Source organism: Epinephelus lanceolatus, chromosome 2 (genome assembly GCF_041903045.1).
Source record: "Epinephelus lanceolatus isolate andai-2023 chromosome 2, ASM4190304v1, whole genome shotgun sequence".
Lineage (NCBI taxonomy): Eukaryota > Metazoa > Chordata > Actinopteri > Perciformes > Serranidae > Epinephelus > Epinephelus lanceolatus.
In genome coordinates this window covers 29353656-29376878 of record NC_135735.1, presented here as the reverse complement: position 1 = coordinate 29376878, position 23223 = coordinate 29353656, and the positions used below count along the sequence as shown (strand labels likewise).

General features: G+C 41.3%; 1 protein-coding gene across 1 annotated transcript in view; it reads left to right on the top strand.

Annotated features, from left to right (window-relative positions):
• Positions 1–1186: 1186 nt before the first annotated feature.
• hipk3b (homeodomain interacting protein kinase 3b) overlaps positions 1187–23223 on the top strand; it is a 38119-nt gene continuing 16082 nt past the window's right edge. The window contains exons 1-2 of the mRNA XM_033620104.2: positions 1187–1534; positions 10180–11500. Of these exons, the coding sequence (XP_033475995.1) occupies positions 1462–1534; positions 10180–11500 (1394 nt within the window). The 5' untranslated portion in view covers positions 1187–1461. The remainder of the gene's footprint in view (positions 1535–10179; positions 11501–23223) is intronic.

Here is a 23223-nt window from a genome sequence, read left to right as displayed (position 1 = left end):
ACTTCAGTCCCACTAATTTCCTTAAGAGCACACTGCTGTTGACACTTTGCCAAAGAAGAAAAATTAATTTGTATTGTTTGTTATCATTAGGTTCTTCAATTGCATTTAAAAATAGCAAATGTGGAGCACATCTGAGAAACTAATCAATGGATTCACCCTTAATACTTATGTCTGTAAAACAAAATATGCAGTTTTCTCATTCAGTTGATCAATGTCATTGCCTATAAAGCCTTCTCAACTCTATATTTAATGCAAAATTTCAGCTTTTGCTTATTAAGGAGGCTGTCTAGAGAATGCGATTGTCTTGTCCTCAGTGTTTTTTAATCAACTTCCTTGAGAGTAAATGGCATACACTGACCAATGACCTATAATTTAACTTGTTGTATTTACAAGTCATGGCTACACTGTAGGAAAGGGAAATTTAAAATAAGATATCCCCTTTATCCTTCCTATTTCCCCCAAACATAGCCAACTAATATAATATCAGTAAGAGATTTTGGCCATTTTCTTATACTTCTTAAATCCAGCTCCTGAGAAGTATCCCTCCTCTTGTCTCTGCCCAATCCTGATTTAAGATCTTAAACTGCTTCTTTTTCTCTCCCATTGCAGTAATGCTGATTTTTCTTAAATAATCAGCTCTTGAGATAACAGTGAGATCCAAAAGAAGACTTGATTGGCTTATAAATGAGCCTGCACAATTTCAGAATTGTCTCAGTGATCAAATGTTTAAGTCTCAACTCTGTGTATCTGTTCTCAGAGTTGAGAAACCAGAAGCCTATGAGTACAGCAAAGGAACTCCTGCTGATTTACTCTTCACTCCTTGTTCCTCTTCTTAGCTCCCAAATAGGAAGCTGATTATTTTCTGATGAGACAAGGGAAAAACCATTGTGAGCAGCAAATTTTCCCCTCATGGGTAACCCCTCTGACTACAGCAATCCACGCCTTTGTTCCTCCTTTATAATTTCACAAAGTCAGCGTGTATCTTCCCACCAAATGTTAATTAAATATTGGGCTTTTCTAATTAGGTAACCCCCCCCATTTTCTTTATTGTTTTGCGCTGTATTGTAATGCATTGCACTGTACTGTGTTTATCTGAATCCTGATTTTTGTGAATGCATCTGCTCTCTGATCGATTGCTCTGGTCTGGCCAATGCCGTCAGTTCACAAACATTCGCTTGCAGTTGCTAGAGAAAAGGGACATGTTAGAGGCTGGCAGGCCCGCGGAGCAGCACGTCTAGACGGGGTAACGGACACCCTTTCAGAGATGGGCTACTTCGCCCAAAGAGGAAGGAGACGAATCTGAACTGTGTAGCTACAACCTGGGCTCGGTGTGGTGTTTCTGGACGCTCGTATGCAAGAGTTATTTAATGTTTAAAATGTGGGAGATGGTGGCGTTACCGAGAGCGAGCTCTCCCTTCCTGTCGTCTAGGACAAGATGGCAGCAATGCAGGCGAACTGTGCATGGTATGGATTTATAAGTCCATAACATGTTCAGAGAAGCCCTGGATTATACTTATAGTGACTCTATGTGAAGGTAAGTGTCGGGGTGAGGTGTGTTAACGGTCATATTTGTTTAGCCTAACCTTTGAAACGACAGTTGAAATGTGACGTAATACAAAGTCATAACTTAGCAACAAACTTAGCTAGCGAGCTTTTTGGCTGTAGGTTTCAACCCTTTCAACATAACCTTCGTACGTAGCTAGCTGTTAGCTCTGTCAGCACTTTGGATAAGGAACGTACCAGTGGGGAGTTGTTTTTTTAAAGCCTGCCAAACAGCGGTGGCGATGACGTTGGTGGCAATTATTAACGTGAGTGCACTGGACACTCTGTTGTGTTTGTTATTTCAGTGCTGTCACGGAGACCCGTTGGTTTCTGTTTAGCGTGTTGCTTAGATCATTAACGCTAGCTGTGTTTACATAACGTAGATTATTCTGCCATTAACCTACCCGAATTGGACAGTATGGACCGAGTGACTCAACTCGTGAGTGCTGTGTAACTTCATGTGTGTTAGCTGAATGTTACACTTGGCTTCGTGCGTGACTCGGTTGACCTAGGAAAACATTCTAAGATGATATTATAATCATAACATAAACACCGTCTTCTTCGTCTGACATGTCTAGTAGAGTCACCTGTTACTAAACACGTATTATTATTAGGCTAAGCTATGTTTATCTTGAGTAACTTATGTCAAAACTGTGTGCTGGAGCTAGGTAGCTAGGTTAGCTGAATGTACGTGTCTCAGGGTGTGTGCCCACTGATGTTGTCAAGTATTTTGGTCACTGTGGCAGGTTTGCTGTTCATAGAGTTGTCAGCAGTGCACCACAACTTCTATTTTCTGACCAACACAGCTCAAACAAAGCAGACCCTTCCCATCACCTGACATCTACCCTTGCCAGCACAGCAGATATAATGTTAATCAGGCTAAACACAGTGAGAGACAGACACAAACTCAGTTAACATACTAAACGTGGCTGTCATAATCTACTATTGTAAGGTCTTACACCACACTGAAGGTGGTTGTTTGCGTTAAAGACGAGGTATAGGGTTTATAGTTAAGCTCCTGTGAGGGTGTGGACATCACCACCACACACCAGCAAAACAAAAGTACCCTATATAATTGTAGGGAAGGTTGTTTGCGCTACTGGTCATTATGTGGCAGGGAACCATCACTTGGAGTTCCTCGGCCCAGTGAAATTTGTATTTTTTTTGTAAAATGGTGGAACTGGAAAGGGAAAATCAAAAAGTACTTTGGTCTGTAGAGCTAAAAGTTAAGGTACTTTCCCTCCTGCATGTTTGTCCCGTATAGTAGTAGGAATGTTACTTCTTTTGTTGCACTGAAACAAAGAAATTCAATATTGTGGGTATTTGTTTTGCTTTCCATTTATAAGCTGGAAAATTAATAAAAAAGTCCAGTTGCCCCAGCAAATATTGACTCATTCAGCAGACATTGTGGCATAGTTTTGCGGTCTCAGTTCTTGTCCCAAAGATAATTGCTAACTGTAATGTTGTTTCTGTGATTGTATTGAACACTGCTCTAATATGAATACTGCCAAGTTGCTCAATAGCATTACTTATCCATTCTTGTGAGTAGAGATGCGCTGGCATTCAAGTTTCACATCCTACTGCATCTAAAATCATGTACGCTAAGCTGTCATCAGTTACTATCTGTGAATACTGTGAACCTTTTAGACAACACCAAGACTAACGTGCTGTACTGCTACGTTTGTGCGATTCCCCTTTGCATACACACTGCTGTCTGCTTTTTGTGTGTCACACTCCTCAGCTTATCACTAGCAAGGCCGCAAAAGCAAGGTTGTGGGTGGTATTGATACCAGTAATGCCAGAAGACAGTCAGCACAGTGTGGCCAGTAAATAAATGTGTAAACAGTGTTTTCCCCTACAATAATCGGTATTAGCGGGTAATGTTGGTTGTTAACGGGGGTGGGGAGGCAATAAGACTAGGGAACATGTTGTTATGTGATGCCATGTGATACTGATATGCTATGCTTGGGGCAGCTGGTTATCTGTATTGCATTGTGGTCAACTTGAAGACAGGATTCTGACTGATGTCATCTTGAGACGTGTATAGACACAAGGGAGAGACAACCATGACAAGACGATGTTGTGCGGTAACTTGCATGAATCACATAAGTGATGGGTGGAAAATGTCCAATATCCCAGGAAGTAAACATCGGTTCCAGTACACAGAACATAATTACCAGCGAGCTGGTCAGAGCCCTGGATTTTAATAACACGGTAGATGCTTTTGTCTGGAAGCTGGTCAGGAAAAAAAATATCTGGTGAAAGGTAAAACGGCTCCCTCTGCTACCGTGTTCATGGCTGGTTTGATGAGAAGTGTAACAGTTTGTGCCGCTCTATGATCAATGCTTTGCTGATCAATACAAGAGCTTGTTGGGGCGTCTAGTATTTCCGTTTGTGCAACGTGGTAACAGCTGTTATGTTTCAAAGAGGTAATAGACTGGTGGCTTTGAATGCAAAGTACTTCACACACATATTTGTCCGTAGTAAAACGTTATCTATGTAGGTTTTGGGCATCTAAAATTCTGAGTTCTGCTGCTGGACATATAGCATCTTTCATTTTGACAGAAAGAAGGAATGACTAGTATTATGATGAGGCCTCTGTCTGCTTTATCTCTGCCCATTTGTGCTTGGTATCTAAATTTTTCGTTTAGCCTGCATTTGCAAAGTGTATAAAAAGCTGATAGGTCACTACTTTATGTATTCAAATAAAGAGTGCACCATGATGGCGTGATATCAGCAGGGTGAGAAGAGGGAAAAACTGGTACGGGCGCTTATAAACAGCCTTCACCATCCCTTCAGTACAGTAGTCAACTGTAAAGTCTATTGCCTGTATACAGGCGCCAATCCAACAAGGAGTTCTCTTCTAAATGATAGTCATAAGTTCACAGTGGAAATACCATGTGGTCACATGCTTTAGAAAATAGAGGGCCTTTTCTATCTAATGAGCGTAGAAGATCATGTTCACGAGACACAGGCAAAGCACCACAGTGTGCAGTGAGGTTGTGCGACTGTGAGTTAATGCAGTAAACCCTGCTTAACAATCAAGGGGTAGCTTCAACAGGAAGCGGAGATGGACTAAAGTAGGTGCTTTCATTTCCACTTTCACAGTCTGCATTTGGTCGTCATCCTCTGAACTGAGCAGCAGCCCAGAAGACGTCAGTGCGTTATTTCATAAATAACGATATGTGCTCTGGGTCACGTTGGGGAATGAAATTAAAATCACAAGTAGCCAAAATGAGCTTGTTCTTCACATGATAGAGCATCTACCCAGACCCCAACCCCACAATATCTCGTACAACCTAGATGAATTGAAAGATACTAAGACCTTAATTTAAAAAAGCATACCAAGGAAATGTTCTTTGCAAAGTATCTATTTGAATGTGGTGATACAGTGATGTAAGAAGATGTAGGCCTATATGTCGGCTCATGTTTTTGTAGCTGTAATAAAACACACAGCCATTAAAAAAATCTTGTACAGTAATTCAGTGTCTCTATATAACACTTACAGCTGTTTTTTGTTTATTTGTCAAACAAAATGGATGACCTTAAGTTATTGTGCATATTGGCCAAGATTAATCCTGCTAGTTAACTAGGGAACAGAGAACCAAAATACCATTGAATTTTACCTATGATGAATTAGGTTCACATGTCATCACCACCAGTCCAGTGGACTATGGGGCTGTCCAAAATCTTTGCTTCTAACAAAGCCTCACACATAGAGGAGAAAAAGCATGAACTGTAATACATGTTGCTGTCTGTGGACTTGGGTTATGCGCACTAATGCCCTTTTACTACGTGAAAGGCAAAGAAATAGAACAATTTGGGTTAATGTAATGGTTAAGAATTGGCGTAGGCAACTAAAATTTGCTTCAGGGGAGGCAACTAAAAATATTTGGCTAAGATTATGGTTAGGGCTGCATGATTAATTCAGATACGATCTTGATTCAGGCCCCTATGGAATCTAATTTTTATGTGAGAACTATTTCTGAGGTGTTTGTATTAGCAGAGAGAAATGTTTTTGATTGAAACAAATTCATCTCCCTACCCCTCCAGGGCAAGACATCAATGTAAATAAATCAGATGTGCATGAAAGACAGTGGAGCAAAATGCTATGAAAGAAAGATCTAAGTTACAGGAACAATAAAAATATTTTAGTTGTGGAGGAACTATGATGGTGAAGAGGAGCAAAAGATCTTATACATCTCAAATTCTTACGAAAATGCTGTTCTTATACTCTGCAGTCTTGGAAAGAGGATGATGACTGTCAGATACAAATGCAACAAAGCAAATGTGTATGACATTAAATGTCACAAAAAGGCCAGGATAACCTCAGCGGAAAATCCCTGTCACTGACCACTCAAACATCCACAGTTAGAGGCCAAAAAAGAGGGAGAGGTTAGACTTGTACTTTACTTTGTAATCAGTCAGTCATAAAAAATACCAAAGCATACTGCTTTGCAAAGATTAAGAAGCCTTTAATAAATGGTCTTAGCGCCTATGTGTTTTAACTCAAAGGGTTCATCAGGGCACGGCAGGGCAGATCCACAGCTGGAGCCGAAAAGTCTGTGGATACCATGACTTATTATTGCTTAAGTAGCCAAAAGTATTGGCTGTCGTCACCACTGCAAAACACAGGATTAATGCTTTGCTAAACAAATGCTAGGCAAAGTCTTCTCACCGCTGTTCTCCATATTATGCTACCTGCTCTAAGGTTACACTACCGTTAGATATCAAGCAACAGTCGAGTCAGAAATGAGAAAAATACTTCATTTTAAAGCCCCAGATTTATGATCAAGCTGAACTATAGAAACATACGTAAACCTGACAGGTTGTTTTTAGCAGTATGGACTTTAATCATGAACAGTCTGAGCCTACGTACTCTGGCAAATCTTGAGGATCACACAGCCTGTTTTTTTTTAATTGATGAACTGAAATAGGCCTCTGTGTTTTGGGACATGGAGCTACCTAACGAATGCCTGATGATGTTATCAGCTGAGCTGGTTTTGCGGTTATCTGGTGTTTTTAAAGTGTTCATGAGTAATGGGTCTGTTGTTTGATGGATTTTACATTTATAACTCATGTTCTGGCAGCATAACAGGAGTACTTGAAAACACACTGATAAACATTGTTGTATATTGTTGACTTTTTCAAAATGTCTTTTGAATTTGCATGGCATTTGAATTGAAACCCAACCTTTGACTGTAGATTACAGTAGTGCTCTGTTTTTCCTTAGTATGGGAGGAAATGAGGTGGAAAGATTACGTAGTTTTGTGTTTGTTTTTCTGCCCACAACATGGTGTGGCTGTCATCACCTGTTCATCTTCTCACCTATTACCATTATTTCTGTGTCTTTAGGCACTTTGGCTTTGTCTGTCAGTACCATTTGTTCATCGTGGACAGGTGCTCTAGTGTTTATTTTCTCAATTTAATTTTGAGTAGACCAGGGTCAAAAGTTTAACTGTGAGCAATTACTTAGCAGCTCAAGGTTGCTGGAACAGTTCTGCAGCTTTGACGGCAATGCGATGCCACAGGAGGAGCCTCACGGCTGACCAAGGGAGTATCTGGCTTCAAATGGTAATAATAGCAGCAGCTGCCATACTTTGGAAACAACAGTGGGTGTCTGCCTCACATCCTTGAGTCAGACTGTTCTTGACCACTTAGTGATTGTATTTGTGTGGCCAGGGAAATTAACCGATGCCCAAGTAAGTTTTGTTTGAAATTGAACTTGGGTGTTTTTGTTACACTAAGCTGGTATTGCAATCTGGACATCTTGATTGCTCAGTTGGTGAGAGTGGTCCAAGTGCAGGCTCCCTACGTCTAGGGACTCTTGTACCAGACAGCATGCTCTCCATCTCCAGACCAGCTAATTTACATTTCCATTCCCCAAGCGCTGAGACAAAACTCACAGTATAAATGTAACATTTCATGTGTATATCATGAAAAATATGTGGAAGAGCTGTCAAAAATACTAGGCTGTGGCTCTGCAATATTGATTGCTACATGGCTTTGGTATATGGCAAAAATCTGAGTCCTGTTAAGACATTCATAAAACTTCTCACACCACTCCTGCGGCATAACGAAGTTCTCTGCTGTTGATTTATATGTTCTCAACACTCATAGTTTGCTCACAACATAGCCAAACGCACCATGTGCTGCAGCTCTGCTGTTGCTTCCTCATATTTGTGAAGCTTTGACGCAAGTAACTTATTGAGGAATTTAAAGGCGAAGTGAGTATAGTTTGAAACTTGGATCTGTAAGCTATTATAACTTGTGTGTAAATACTGCAATGCGGTGGGCATTGCTGTCTGCCTCTGTGTCTTTTTTGAAAATCCCATTTAGGAAATTCTCAAATAGTACCCACAGTGGCTGTAATGAATAATAGAGGCTAGGGTAATTACAGTCAACACACCATAAACATAGGTGCAGCAGCAATGGCCCCAACGACAATTAGGCAGTTCTAGCACACACTGGGCGGGAGGTGGGGTGCTGTCTATTTCAGGGCTAGGAGATGAAGGCTGACAGAGACAGGCAAAAATATTCACTCACACACACACCTACTGGTAATTTAAAGTCTACGATTAATGTGACCAGCATGTCTTTGGATTGTGGAACCCACACTGGCACACTGAGAACATGCAAACTCCACACAGAAAGTCTCCAGCCAGCTGCCATAATATGATAATTAAAATGTGTACAGTCTAGTGAACACCATTACAAATCCTTTTAGCTGTATGGGGTGTAGAATGAATATGTTTGCATCACTGTGGTCGTCTTCCAGACTGGACAGCCAGGGCAATTATTCGTAGGTGTGCCACTGTGACCAAATTTAATTTCCCTGTGGAACGCGTCCAATTTTGTTTTCATTCCTGACCAAAATGGTTACCCTTTTGAGCCTCGCTTGGGATAATTTGAGGAATTGTTTCGAAGAGAGAAGATGGTAAACAGTGTCACCAAACAGTAACACAGGGTGTTATTGTGCAAAGAGCTGTCAAGGGAATAGGTTGACCTTATCTTGCTGCTCAGAATAGAGTCAAAGGGGTGGCTCACAGCGCTAGTGTTATCACAACACAAGTGTGTTTTCCATCAGGGGTATTTATTTTTAGGAGACCACAGGGGCACTAACAGCCCAAACCGGACACACTTGTGTTGTCTTTTAGTCTGATATTTCAGTTTGGCTCAATTTAATCATTTATTTGTCACATGGATTTATTCAAGGTAAAACTCATCAGCTCAGTCCTTTTTTGCGTCTTCTTATGTTTGTGGCTGCTGCGTTATAATTGTCCATGTCTCCAGATGGTTCTGGTAATCCATGGTTTCTGGTTGTGGAATGATTTAACTGTCACATCCTGACCTTAGCAAGGCCACATGGTTGCTCCTTCTGAGTACGACAGCACGTCACTGAAGCCGCTGTTAGCAGTGATCCACAGCAGGACTGGTTAGGAGAGAACCTCACATTCCCACCGTCACACCAGTCCTTGTTTGTTGTAAGCACAGGTCTCCTCTCATGAGAGTTTTCTGCTCTGTTAGGTCGGCATGTAGAATAAGAACCACTAGTTTAAATTTGATTTTGTCTGATTTGTTTTTTATGGAGGTAAACATGGTTCCGCAAATGTACTTTTGATTAAAGTATGGAAACCCTCGGGGACAAGCTGCTTGTGTCTCAGTCAATTTGCCCTGGAATGAAAGTAGGTCAATGGCTCCACTTTGGCACACAGACAGTGTCTGATAAGGTCACTGTGCCAGTTTTGAATATGGATTTTAAAAATGACCGGGATCACGGAACTTGTTATTTTACTTCATTGCTCTTTTTCACACATAATTGAGTTTCAGAATATTTCAGCATATTTTAGCGAGATGTGATGGTCGCCATGAGAATGAAGTGCTTTATTCACGCACACGCACACACACACACACACACACACACACACAGACACAGGATGGGGGATGGGGGATGGGGGAAAAATAAACCATTTCTTAGGTAATTGGACACGTGGGCCTGATGATGCTTTGTGACTTTATTTTTCTCTCTTTGTCTGTCTCTTATCCTCTCTCCCTCTGTATTGGTTGCCTAGAGACCTGCAGTAGGATGCATGGAAATGGCAGGAAAAGGTCAGGCAAACCTTTGAGAAGTTAGTCATCCACCGTGTGGAGGTGTTAGTGGGATTGCAGTGGATAGGGCAGAATGGTGAAGGTGTTCTCAAGCACTCCACTACAACATGTCATCTTGCCCTGATCCATTTGACATGTGCTGCTGGAGTGATGGATGTTAGTGGGGGCACTTGTAGTTGTGACTTCATCAAGTAGTAGTTATTAAACATTATCGGATTGGGGGTGTCTCTCAGTTGTTTTTGGGCTCAATTTATCTTAATCTCACCCTCGATCTCAAGTAAATAAAGACGGGAAAACACTCCGGACTGCTCTTTGGTTTTTCAACTGATCACGTAACAGGTAGATAGGTTTTTTTATTGCGCAATGAGTTGTTCAACATTTAAGTTAAGTGTGAGTGTGCTTCGTAACACTTTCCAAAGTTCTTCAGTATGGTTATTGAATATGACAGTATTTTACATAACATGCTAAAATGGCAGTTTGTTGAGGAACCAAACCGATGACCTGTTGCTTTATTCTCTGTCTCCGCAGGTATGGCCTCACAAGTCTTGGTCTACCCACCACACATTTATCAAACCCAGACAAGTGCCTTTAGCAGTGTGAAGAAACTCAAAGTTGAGCCCAGCAGCTGTGTGTACCATGAGAGGGCACACCCGCGGACTTATCTGAACAGCAGAACCCTTGGCATTGTGCACCCAACAAAACAAGCCCACTCGTTTGTGAACCGAGACTTGGCAGTGGGCGTGAAAGTGCGTGGAGGACAAGAGTACCCGGTGCAGACGGTGGTGGTGCGTGGTGTACAGAGACAACAGCCCGGTAAAGGAGGAGGAAGAGGAGGAGGCGGAGGAGGAGGAGGCGGCGGCGGAGGCCCAGCTGCGGCCCAGCAGCGACAGGACGCAGGGGTCGTCCACTCGCAGGGCAAGGAGCAGCAGCAGACAGACACAGCAAGTGGGGGCAGCAGTGGAGCAACAGGGGCAGGAGGAGGGGGACGGGGAGAGGGCTGCAGTGGAGGAGGCGAGGGAGGTGGAGAGGAGGAGGGTGACAGGGAAGAGAACTGTGGAGGTTTGAACTCAGCTGACAGCTCTCAGCGATGTGGGCTGAAACGTAAAAGTGAGGAGCTGGATAACCGAGGGAGCACCATGCAGATTGTGGAGGAACTGTCAATGTTGCCTGCCATGATGCACACGACGAATGTGGGGAATGCAACCATGACTGCGCCTGCGGCCGTGGGGGCTGGAGGGGGCCCCTCCAAACAGGGTGTAGGTGCAGCAGGAGGGACGGGAGGAGGGGATGGGGACTATCAGGTAGTACATCATGAAGTCTTGTGTTCCATGAAGAATACTTATGAAGTGCTGGATTTCTTGGGACGCGGCACATTCGGCCAGGTTGTTAAGTGCTGGAAGAGGGGCACGGGTGAGGTAGTGGCTGTGAAGATCCTGAAGAACCACCCTTCATACGCACGGCAGGGTCAAATCGAAGTTGGCATCCTTGCTCGTCTGAGTGGGGAGAATGCAGATGAGCACAACCTGGTGCGAGCCTTTGAATGCTTCCAGCACCGCAGCCACACCTGCCTGGTGTTCGAGATGCTTGAGCAGAACCTGTATGATTTCCTGAAGCAGAATAAGTTCAGCCCGCTGCCGCTGAAAGTGATCAGACCTGTGCTACAGCAGGTAGCTACAGCTCTGAAAAAGCTGAAGAGTATGGGTCTGATTCATGCAGACCTCAAGCCTGAGAACATAATGCTGGTGGACCCAGTGAGGCAACCCTACAGGGTGAAGGTGATAGACTTTGGCTCAGCCAGTCATGTGTCCAAAGCAGTGTGCTCCACGTACCTCCAGTCTCGGTACTATAGGTAAGTACAAAAAAGGAGAACCAGATTTTTTATATTTTTACACAGCAATTTTGAGGTCAGTGCAAACTAAACTATTTCCAGTCTCTGCTGGTGTCCAGGTCCCCATAGTCAAGTAAAAAAAAATGTCCTTCCTCTAGCAAAACAAGGAAATGTTTCCCATACTGCACAACATCCTGCCTGTTTAGGAGTCACATACCAGAGACTGAAAAAATGTGACCCTGCAGTGTTTACTAGCCGACTATACACTCACTGTCCATGTCCCTACAGACTGGAAGAGAAAACTGTTCTGCATGACATTTTAAATCATAAGAAAAAAGTTATTTACATTCAGGGTGAAGCTTCACGGCCTGAGGAGTTAAAAAGAATTACAGAGATTATGTTACGAAGAAAAGAATGGACAGGCAAATATTTGACGACTGGCGTTAATACACAGTATGAACAGTTAGGCTAAGTCAAGAAAGGTTGGGAGAGAAATTACTGAATGCCATTCCAAACATAAGTATGCAGTTACAGGCTGTAGGGTATGACATGGCTGTAGATATAGTACCTAATGTTTATTTTAGAAGGATGTCTGTTTCTGGTCTTGGATGTGCACTTGGAAAACCGGCAGGACAAATTATCTTTGGCGTTATGTTGTGAGTGCTTTGGTTTGATTAGAAAAACAGGCCTGAAATGGTTTCAGCTGTTGGATAAGAGGCTGGAGTGACCTAGTTCACTGTTTGGTTCGTACCTCTCCCTGTTTTGCATAGAGCCACTGAGATAAGATATAAAGTCATTTTTCACCAATAGTTTCCTCAGATGGCTTCCACTAATTTACATGAGGCTTTGTGTGGAATTTGACATGGTTAATCCTAGCATCTAGGTATATGGTTGATGCGCAAGTGGCATGACTAATGGTTGTTAAATGATTTGAATTCAAACCTTCACAGCCTGTGTACTCTTAGAGGTAGTGATTCAACCAAGGCATATTATGACTGAGTCACAAGCTATAACATCATTATAGCTTCATTGGACCTTTTCTAAGGCACAAGGAATGAACTGTGACATTCAATTTTTGCCTGATGTCCATACAGTTAGGATGCCTGCATTGTGCTGTTGTTGTGCTCGTGACCCATTGGTGTGAGAGCACAGTGGAAATGCACTGTGTATTACATTTAGCCCATGGAAAAGGGACATATTCAACTTTCAAATTGAATATGTGCAAGGCTATAGATGTGAGTATATTTCTCTCTATTTGAGCACACAGATAGGCTATCATGTATTAAGCTGTGATCTTGGTCACCCTGGAAATATAATGTAAGGATGTTATGTATAGTTACGTGGAGAGTATATGACATTATACATATTTGGCTCGGGCTGCAATGTTGGTGAATGCCCCCACAGTTGGCACAGTAGGAATGGGCATACCAGATTTTAAAGAAATGCAATGTAATTAAATTAATAATTCAATTAGAGAACAAAATACCAGTAAAACTTGCTAAGAAAAAGTAAACAATATTTAAAATATGGCCTTTATAAACAATAAATATATGGTGCAGTAAAAAATCTGTCACATCATAAAGATTTCTGTCAAGTAAGACATGTAGATACGAGCTACAATAAAATGTGGTGTGTCTCAAATCACATACTTCTGTTTGTACACTTCCATGTAGTATAATATGTGCACTATGTACTTATTGGTGTAGTGCATGAATTTCAACAGGGTAGTGTTGTCTCAAACCAAACACGGCTGTTGTGCACTTACCAGAAATGACGACCGCAAATTTCGACCTCTTATTCCTCTTTAATGCCTAATTGTAACCGGCCAGTGGAGCATGACCGCCACCATTTGCCCACAACGTCAAAATGTGCAGCTTTTAGCTAGTTAGCAAACTAGCATTAGCATACGTGTTATCGTTTGCGGTACCAAATCATTACAGACTGCTAAATTAACCCAATAAACATACTGCTGGCTTATATCCGACAACAGTATAGTGGTGCTTAGTGCAAAAAACATATATAACATGTATAACTTACATTTGTACAATGCAGCGACAGTCACGGTTGCGCAGTCCTCGGCCGCCATTTCCTGTTTGAAAAGTGGTCCCTCCCCTTCCGTTACATAGCCAAGTTGGCGACCATTGAGGGCGAGAAGTGTCCATGATTCCACACTCAACTTCTTGACCGTTTTGAGTGCACCATCCGGGTACTCATAGTGCACTGCATTTTTCCATACTTCTCAGTGTGAACGCACTTGTGCACTAGCCATGGGCCATTGGAAAGTCCTTATTGTTGGCCTCTGCCTAGCTGTGAGGACTCTGTCTGATTGGTTATAGAGTTAACAGCATGGCATGTGTCAGACAAGATGGCTCCTACAGACAGAATGTAATATAATATGTTGTTACTGTATTCAGAGTGCAATATTGCAGTCTTTGGCAATATGCTTATTGCAAACGTTGACATTGCAATGACAATAAAAAAACAAGTTGTGCAGCCCTAATTCACACTGGTGGCGTAGGTCGATACTAGCAAACAACCTTTGTTTTCTTTCTATCATGTCATTGGGTCTTCCTCTGTGATGACGTGCTAAAAAAGATAAGATGTCGACTCTGCATCAGCGTAATGCTGTGGAGTGATTGATGTAGTGTGTGGATTTATGCCTGATCAATTTGCCCCTCCTCTAGACTCTCCCACTCTTTGTACCTTGCTCTCACACATGGCAAGCACCTCACCCTCCAGTCGTATCTAATTTCCATGAGTTGTGATGTTATCACCTAAATGTAATAAGTTAAGAGGAAGACTTCAGGCCTGCCTCTTTTTAAAAAAGTTGAAAAGGTCAGTTAAGATCTAGACTTGGACATTTTAAGCAGACATACTGCCTTGACAGAGCTTGACAAAGAATACCAAACCAAGTGGAGATCTGCTCACATGGCGAGATTAAGCCAATTGATTTTGTGGTACAGATGGTTTTTGTCTTAAACCGTGCTTTTTGAGGCTGGGAAGAAGTGAGCAGGATTTATGAGCCACATTCAGGTCAGTGCTAGCTGTTTTAGTGAAAGGCATTTACATGGCATTTGAATAATTCTCACTGCCTGCACACTGAGCCAGTGAAGCAGTATGCTCCAGAGGGAATAAGAATACTGTCGATGAAAATAGATGCAAATAAATGATTTGATGTCTGTCTCTATTTGCATTTACTGTAGCTTTTCTCACTGGCTGAAGTAAGAAGACAGTACTTGCTTTGACCTGTTCCTTGGCCATAGTTTCATGGGAACAGTTTAAAAAAAAAAATAGACTCGTCAGTGACACCTAATTATTACATTCTCTTTCCATCTCTCACATCAATCATTCTTCATTTTTGTGAATGTTGTGGTATTGTTGTAAATGGACTTTGTTTCAGGAAGTTGCTCAAAATAGAACTGTCGTGCCTTGCTGTGCTTTTATGGGGGAGGAAGTGAAGAGTACAGCTGCTTCAACTGTTTGTCAGTTCTGTCAACCTCAGACTTTGGTGACCAGCAGTTTCTCACAGGTGTTTGCATGGTGTTGTATTTTTATACACTATGACAGATGAGTTAATATATCAGTAATTTAAGCAGCGATACATTTTATTCTAATATAAAAAACAAAGGATACTTACTATATTATACATATCACCATCATATAGTAGGATTATGTGGCGTTTTCATGGTAGTTATATTGTACAATAATACTTGTCATAGGCTATAAGCAGAGGGGCAGTTTCCTTATTCATACAGGACATCATGAGAGTCTTCAGTATGCAATGTAAGAACAGAATATTTTTTATTTATTTCTGATTGATTCCCTTCTTAGGACTACATTGTTTTGATTACAAAACACTAATAGATGAAAAATACTTTGAAAAGACGTGTTCCCTCTGTAGTTTGTCCCCCCTCACAGACAGGAGTATGCAAAGCATACTGTGAGGGAACAGCGTTGCTGAGGCTAAGAGTGAAGGGTTGCTTAAAATAGCTCCTGGGATGCTGGCCAGTGGGCTTTGACTTCTATAGATGGTGAAGCACATAGGCAGCCAAAATGAAATAAGGACAGCTTGAAATACTAGAGAGCTCTCGCTTACTCACTCAAGGTCAACCAGCTCTAACGTCAGCTGCTTTGATTGTCGTATGTCCATTTGTGTTTGTGTGTGTTTGGTTATGTGTGCAGCATTTAATATTCTGTAATCAAACGTGGCTGGTGGATACCTCCAATCTACCCTGATTTGCACAGTCAGCTGAGAGCTCTCAGAGCTCAATTTGCTAAATAGAAGTGGCAATTTTTACACAGTTTTTAGGTGCATATATCAACAATATAATTACAGACAAATGATTTGGGTTGGTTTAGATCAGATGGAAATGAGACATGGTAGTTAATTATTTGGATGTGGATTTGCAAATGCATTGTCCTTTCACTTTTTGATTTGATTTTTAAGTCTTTTAATTTTGATCGTGCATTGAATTTGGCATGCAGTAGCTTTTTTCCATTACCACATTTTGTTTGTGTTCCTATACAACATTTCAACATTGACATTATGTAAAGGTCTGCTCTAGATTGGCCACCGTGGACCAGTACCTCTTATAAACCACAAACTGTTGTTCATTCTCGTGTCTACACATGGAATAATTGAACTAAGACTACTGGATTTACTTTTCCTGAGAAGTAGGTCTGGCATTTTTACAGAATGAACAAGTAATCCCCCAGAGAGTCTTCAAAACATGTTTTGTGTATGTGGGAACTTTTGGGCACACAGGCATCTCTCTTTTTATAAACTGTATACTTCTTTTGGGTTAGTAGGTAATGGGTATTTCCAGGTATTCATATTGCCAGTAAGCAGCATACCAAAGTAGCTTGCAATCTGTCTGTTAGCAAGAACCTAAATTATGCATCAAGGTTGGTTCTCATGATGGTGTTTTCTGCAGCATCTTGTATTTTATTTACAAGATGCGATCGTTTAGTTTTCATTTGACTTTGATGCTGTGTCAAATCAGTATCCCTGCTGGTGATAAATTCATGTTGCATCTGTAGCAGAAGCAACTCCCTTAAGGTTTGCAAAAATGTCTCAGATTCGTGCTCACATGCTAAATTCAGCTTGATGTACCGACTGGTGTGAAGTTCCCATAACCAGGGCTTTCTGATTGCTTCATATTTTCAGCAACAAATGACTTTGCTGGTGTTGTGCCAACGGTCACATTGTTTTAATAAAATAAGTTGTTACTGGTATAAGTAACGAGAACTGCTGCAGTCACCAGAGCAGCTAAGAAATCTTTTTATGAAATAGCAATTTCGTTATCCTCCTGCAAAGCTTTAAACGTATTGTTACATTACAATAAATCTTCACACACTCAGCTGAGTGAGCATGTGATTGTCAGCTTTTGCCAGTGTGTTATTATGGTACAAATACTGTTTGAATAATCCTGAAGAATTATTGAAAGTACCACAGTGGGCAGACACAGTTCAGCCTAGCACAATGTGATACTACTGCTTCACAATAAATGCTGGCCTTTCTGAAATGGCTCTTTGAGTTGGTAGTCAAACAAATTGCTCAAACATAATAACAGTGGAAATGAAACCTGCAGAAAGTGCTTCAGACTCCACGATCCACGATTGTATTCCAGAAAGCCTGGGTGAAATGTCCATGGAGTAGTTGAGAGACACCTTGAAAATGGCATCCTTCATGATTAAGGCCATGCAGTTGGCAACAAAAAGCTTAGATATGTTGTAGTCAAGGCTGTAAATTGCTAGTAGTTCACTTCATGCATTCTGGCAGGCTAAATGTTAAGCTTTAAGAGATTTTAATTGATTAAATAGGTGTGGGTTGTCTGTCTGCTTTGTTTTTATATCATTTGAAGAGTTTGTTTCATCATAAAATTACAAAATGATGAACATCAAATAGAAGTAATCGCTCATTAAGCTGGACCTGCTAGTTTAAATCATTTATAAGCCATCTGTCAAGGAATTTTTATAGGTGTGCAAGTAAACAAATGTTATTGTTAAAATTGTTGAATTACACACAGGCTAGGGTTATTGTTATCTTGTCCAGAGCCTGCTGAACTCACAATACTTGGATTCAAACAGCAAAATTGCAGAGAAGATGCTCAGCCCACCAACTGGAAAAGTATCTCTCTCAACACTGGCTCCATGTCAGCACATTGAATGGTTAACATCTGTAAAACGTGTCTAAAGCCTTGTATCCTTAATCTGAGGTCTGGGCAGATCAGAGTGCAAGTGCTACCTCCGCCTTTGCTGCACTGCCTCTGTGTTCCTCTGAATAATGCAGAGTGCCCCGAGAGTGTGTGGAATTACAGTTCCTGGAAGAGACGTGCGGTAAAGCTCCATTCTTCCATCATGGAGTCACCGTGTAGTCAGTTTGTCTTTGTGACTGAGCTCACGCCAACTGCAGTGTGGCCCAAATGAGTTTATTTATCAGAGCAAGCTTACTGAAAGGCCTGCGTAAGCATGCCACGGCAATGACCCCACCCCCTCCCTGTGTAGCCACCCTTATTTGCTGTTCCCTGTGTGAGCTGGTAGGATGCCACTTTATACTTGGTTCCTCCCTGTGAGGACAGAGCAGGGAGGATCAGAGAACTATTTTTGGAGTGTGAGATAATGGCCATGAATAAGAAATAGAGATGGAGATAATTTCTCTGCTCTGCCATGTCCCCTCGTGCAAAGAATTAGACTCGTGCCAGCACTTTTTTTTTCAGGTGAGATAAAAATAAGATACAACTGAAGGAAAAACATCAGACCTGCATATCAAAGGAACACTGACATTTTGGGAATATGCTTGTTTACTATCTTACCTGCAGTCAGAGAAGAAGATTAATAACATTTTTGTATCTAGAGTACAGTATAGAGATATGTCTGGGGCATATGTAGCCGAGCTTGACGCAAATACTAAAGGGGAAGCAAAAATACACTTTTTAACAACTCCAAAATTGTTGCTTTAAATCTAAGCCAGTGCAACCCATCAGTCAGATGTGTCCAGAGTTCAGACAGCGTGCAAATCTGGCACCCTTACTCTGGGTACTATTGACATACTTGGCGCTGCATTTTTTTTAGCTGAACTCTTGACAGTTTTTAATTTAATAACTAGTTCCAAGGAAACTGGAAACACAGTTAGTAAATGTTCAGTTGACTTTCAGTGGTGAAGACATAAAAATGCAGTCTAGGTTAAAGAAACATGTTTATCAGGATATCGGGATAGAAGACACAACTTATTTCCAGTGTCTGAGGTGTTGATCTGAACCTCTGGGTCAACAGTTTAGTGCACACGTACACTGTGTGTTTTGGAGTCTGGCCATGCATCATGTTTGCATTGGTTCTACTAACATAACATCGCCTTGCACCTCAGCCTCTGTGTGGATGAGAGACAGATAAACAAAGAGGGAGGAAAAAGAGGAGATGCATGGGAGAAAGGAAGCAGCTGTTTGAGGCAAAGGAGCCAACAGTTGAACTTGTTGACCAGGAAGAGACTTGTTTTCATTGGTCACAGCCTATCCACAAAGGAGCAGTAAAACATAGCTCAGGGTTGGGGCCGAGAGGAGAGAAAAAATGGCAACCAAACCTCACCACTGCTCCCGCCTGTTTGGGTTTTATTTTGTGATTGTTGCTGAATATTCTACCTGCAGTGTGGGCGGGTTATACTTGGCACAGCAGTGGTGTGCCCGTGCTGGGCCTGCTGTTACTGCTGCGCTCAGCATTGTGCAAAAGGGGTTGTTAGTGATGGTTTCCATTAAAGCCAGTGCAGAGACTGTTATTCTAAGTCAGGCCTTGCTCAGTAGTGACATCACCAAAACCAAATGTCACCACGTCAGCCTGAATCTATTAAATAAAATCATTAGAAGCACAACTTATTTAAAACATACTCACAAGATTATTTCAAGTATTTCCAATCTAATAAACACATATTAAATTATATGGTTTACAGAAAGGTTGAAGTTCTGAAAGTGAGCTGTGAACAGGGGAATGTTTTGAAAAAGAGTGTCTGACAACGCTGCCAGCAGGCGCAGAAAGCTCTTTGAAGATGTGTCTTTTTCCCCCCTCTGCTGCCTCTGGATGTGTTTTTCACCGATAACACACGAGGCTCTATGGAAACCTTTGAACGCAGTGATATTGTATACAACTCTTGTCTCACTCATAGCCGTTCATTTCCAACCTTTGAACAGCGCAGCAGTATCAGTCAGCAGACTTGATGTGTGCCCTTTTGTCTTGGTGCTGAGAGAAAACATGTTCAGCTTTCATACAAAGATATACTGCAGCACATTAAAGCATTAGTAAAAGATTCACTGCATTTAATGGATGGTAAAAGTATATTAATGTTATGTTGATGTGCCCCTGGTTGTTGCATAAAATATAAAGAGAGTAAGGCCATAAAAACTGATATTAAAGGGGAATTAGACCCATTTTCAAAATTCATACATTATTCCAATGTCCTAAAACAGTCCGAACATATTATTAAACATAAATCTCTCCCAAACCCTAAAAACTAGAGTGCTAAAACTCAAAACTGTGATGTCATAAGGTATAAAGTCTGGAGCTGCTCCATAGGCGATGAATCAGGAAAGATGTTATAGACTGAATTACAATGTTTACACTAACTTCTGGGTAGAAAATCCCAGCATCATGTAGCTAAAATCAGACAGCACTGACACCAAAAAAAATCCATATCAGTTGAAGTGTCACTATACATAGACTATTTTCACTGCTTTACTTGCCGTCAGACAGCCTTTCCTGACGGGGATCTGAAGCAGTCATCTCAAAGCCACCACACTCCATTGACAAAAACAGTGATTTTACTAAGCAAAGTATGGCATTTGATGGTCTACTGCTGCCTTTATTTCTCTCTAAAGTGTAAGGTAATTGTGGAGAAAAATATTCTAAAAATAGCTTACACTTAAACTGATGCTGATTTTTATTTAGGTGACTAAAATATGTTTTGCTGCGACCCCTGTCCACACAGTACATAGCTTAGGTTTCGTGCCAGTGGATTTAGTTTCTCAAAAATGCTAGCAAAGTGACACAACACATACTATAAGATATAAAATAAGATAGGATGGACCACTGTATTAAATAGAGGTAGGAATCACCAGAGACCCCCATGATCTGATATTATGACAATACTTAGGCAATTTTAATTGGTTGCAACATGCTGAGTGTTGCGGTTACATACATTGCGATTTATCCCTATTTTTCTTCAGCTGCTAATTAATTACGCTAAATTGCATCGTCCCTATCAAACAAAATTAAGACTTTGTCTTATTAGATAAAAGAGAACATTACAGGTACAACTGAAAATGGCAACAGAAATTAATGAGCTTGCCAGTTTCACACATCTCCACAATTAAAATCAGTTGCCAGTTGTCTACCTGGAAGTGACAGTACAAAGTCACTTTAATTTGGTTTATAGATGACATTGAGAGCACCCAGAGTTATGTTGTGTATGTGGGTATATTTTCTGAGAACATTAAAAAAGTTCATTTGGGTATAAAAGAAGCTAACAAACATTCTGTGAGTCCAAAAAATCTGACTCCAGTATCACAAATTGAACAAATAACTGCCTGTTAAGGTGCAGCTATGAGGCATCGGGTCATTGAATATGATCATTGTAGTTTTGTCCCTGTGATAAACTTGACCTCCAATATGTTATTCTACAGGTTCATAGGTGCAGGGCCGGTGCTTTGTGTTGTCATCTGTGTGTGAGTTTGTGCCTGTTCAGGAACTGCTATTCATTTAATTGCTATACCCACTTATTCCTGATAAGTGTTTTCATGTAGCGAGTCTGTCCATGCACAGCAGGATGCTACTCCATCACCTTAGTCATTTTTTTGTTGTACCTGTCCATTTCTGCCAGAGCCCTTGCACGTGGCCATGAGCGGTCACGAGGCCTTTGCTCTTGTAGCTATTCATTGGCCCCTCAGGTTGTACTTCATATCCTCAGGACGGAAAATAGATTTGGTTTCACGGGAGGGCGGTGAGGCTTCAGTTGCGTTGATTAGCACGTGCAACCATGGCAACACCCCCCGCCCAAAACCCCACAAAACTAAAGAGAGGAAGGACCTGCTGTTTTTTGTTTGTGTCTCTTTATTTCACTCTTAGATTTCACTGTTGCACTGCTACATGGCATTCAACAGGGAAAGGTAACGGCAATACAGCAATACAACCTTCCTCTGTGTACCTAGAAGCACTTGTTTTGAATTGAACTGTTGGTGGAATCTGACAAAGACAAATGAGAGCTAATCATAATGGTGATGCCTAAATGCTCTGTCACTTTCTTTTCTTGGTCTATGTCTTGGCGATTCTCCTGAAAATAGAACTGGTTCAGGATGACTTAAGTTCATACTGGCGTCGTCATTTTGATTGATGTGTTTTTTTTTTTTTTTGGCTTTTAGATTATGAAAGCAGCCTAGAGAAGTCTTAAAAATGTTATTTATCATATGGATAAGAATACTGAGCACCTGAGAAGGCCTTAAAATGAATTGTTTTGCCGTAGTAATTATTGTTTGCATAGGACACAATGAGCAGGCTTATTGTGACTTTAAGAAATAGGGAAGTATTCTTAATAAAAGCAGATTATGGAGGCCCGAATAGAAGCTCTTATCTGCTGCATCTTGAATTGACAGAGCCAGTGGGCAGTCAAACTCAGAAGTTGAATATGAGCTGTTGATGGTCTCATGCATTACCTGCTGCAGGGGGCAAGACTGCAAGGTTTTGGTTACAGAGTAGTCTCACTACTAGACCAACGCAACGATGCCTTGTTGTGCTGCTCAAGCTGTAGTGATCAGCTTTACTGTACATCCCTTTATTAGCCTGGTGTCCTGATGAATGCAATGCTGTGTTGATGTGTAGCTTCTCTTTTCTCACTCCTTCAGGGAAAACCTGTTCCTTATAAATAGGCCATGCCTGTGAGGCTGAAATTGTTGGCATAACTGCCTGGTTGGTGTTTCTGCAGCTATGTTGCCCACTGCACCAGCTGTTGCATGCATTTGTTTGGGACCATGTGATAAATAAGTCTAAAACTTATTTTAGCAGGTCTTAAATTTGCTGTTGCTATCCATATGTCCCACACCATTCAGTCCCATATGGCTCCAAAGACGTCATAGGGTAGTTATGAAAGCTCAGGATTGCCTTAGTTGGTATGTGCAGCTTTCTGAAATAGCAATCTTAGTCACTTGTGCTAATTGTCTTGAAATCTCATCCTCGTCATTCTTGGGATTACTTCAATCGTCTGGATTCTTTCACGTTGGTAAATAGATTGTAGAGGCTATATTTTGTATAAGTGCTGAATGGAAATGAAATGAGATCTTTCAGTCATTCAAGTTTCTCTCTAAGTTAGTATTAGAGCTGAGGTAGTCTGATGCTGTTAGCTATGTAGAGAATAAGGACATAATTATTTTTTTGATAATTATCAAAGCACAGTCTCAATATATTTGTATTGAATCATTATGATTATAAACAATGTTCAAACATCCCCAGCCCTGTTGTTGCATAAAATAGGGGATATCTAATGTCTAATAGGTATGTACTGTTATTCTCAGTGCCAGGTAGTCATTGTGTCTTGTCTTATTTTAACAAGCCCGGAGGCCACTCCTGCACACACAGGCTTGTATCTGAGAAAAGAGCTCAGGCTACACCGTGCTGTCAGTGCACTGTCACAGTTTATAGGCTTTGTGGTGTGTCCTAAACACAGAGTTCTTGACAGTTGTCAGCATGTTTTACCTGTATTGGTGCTG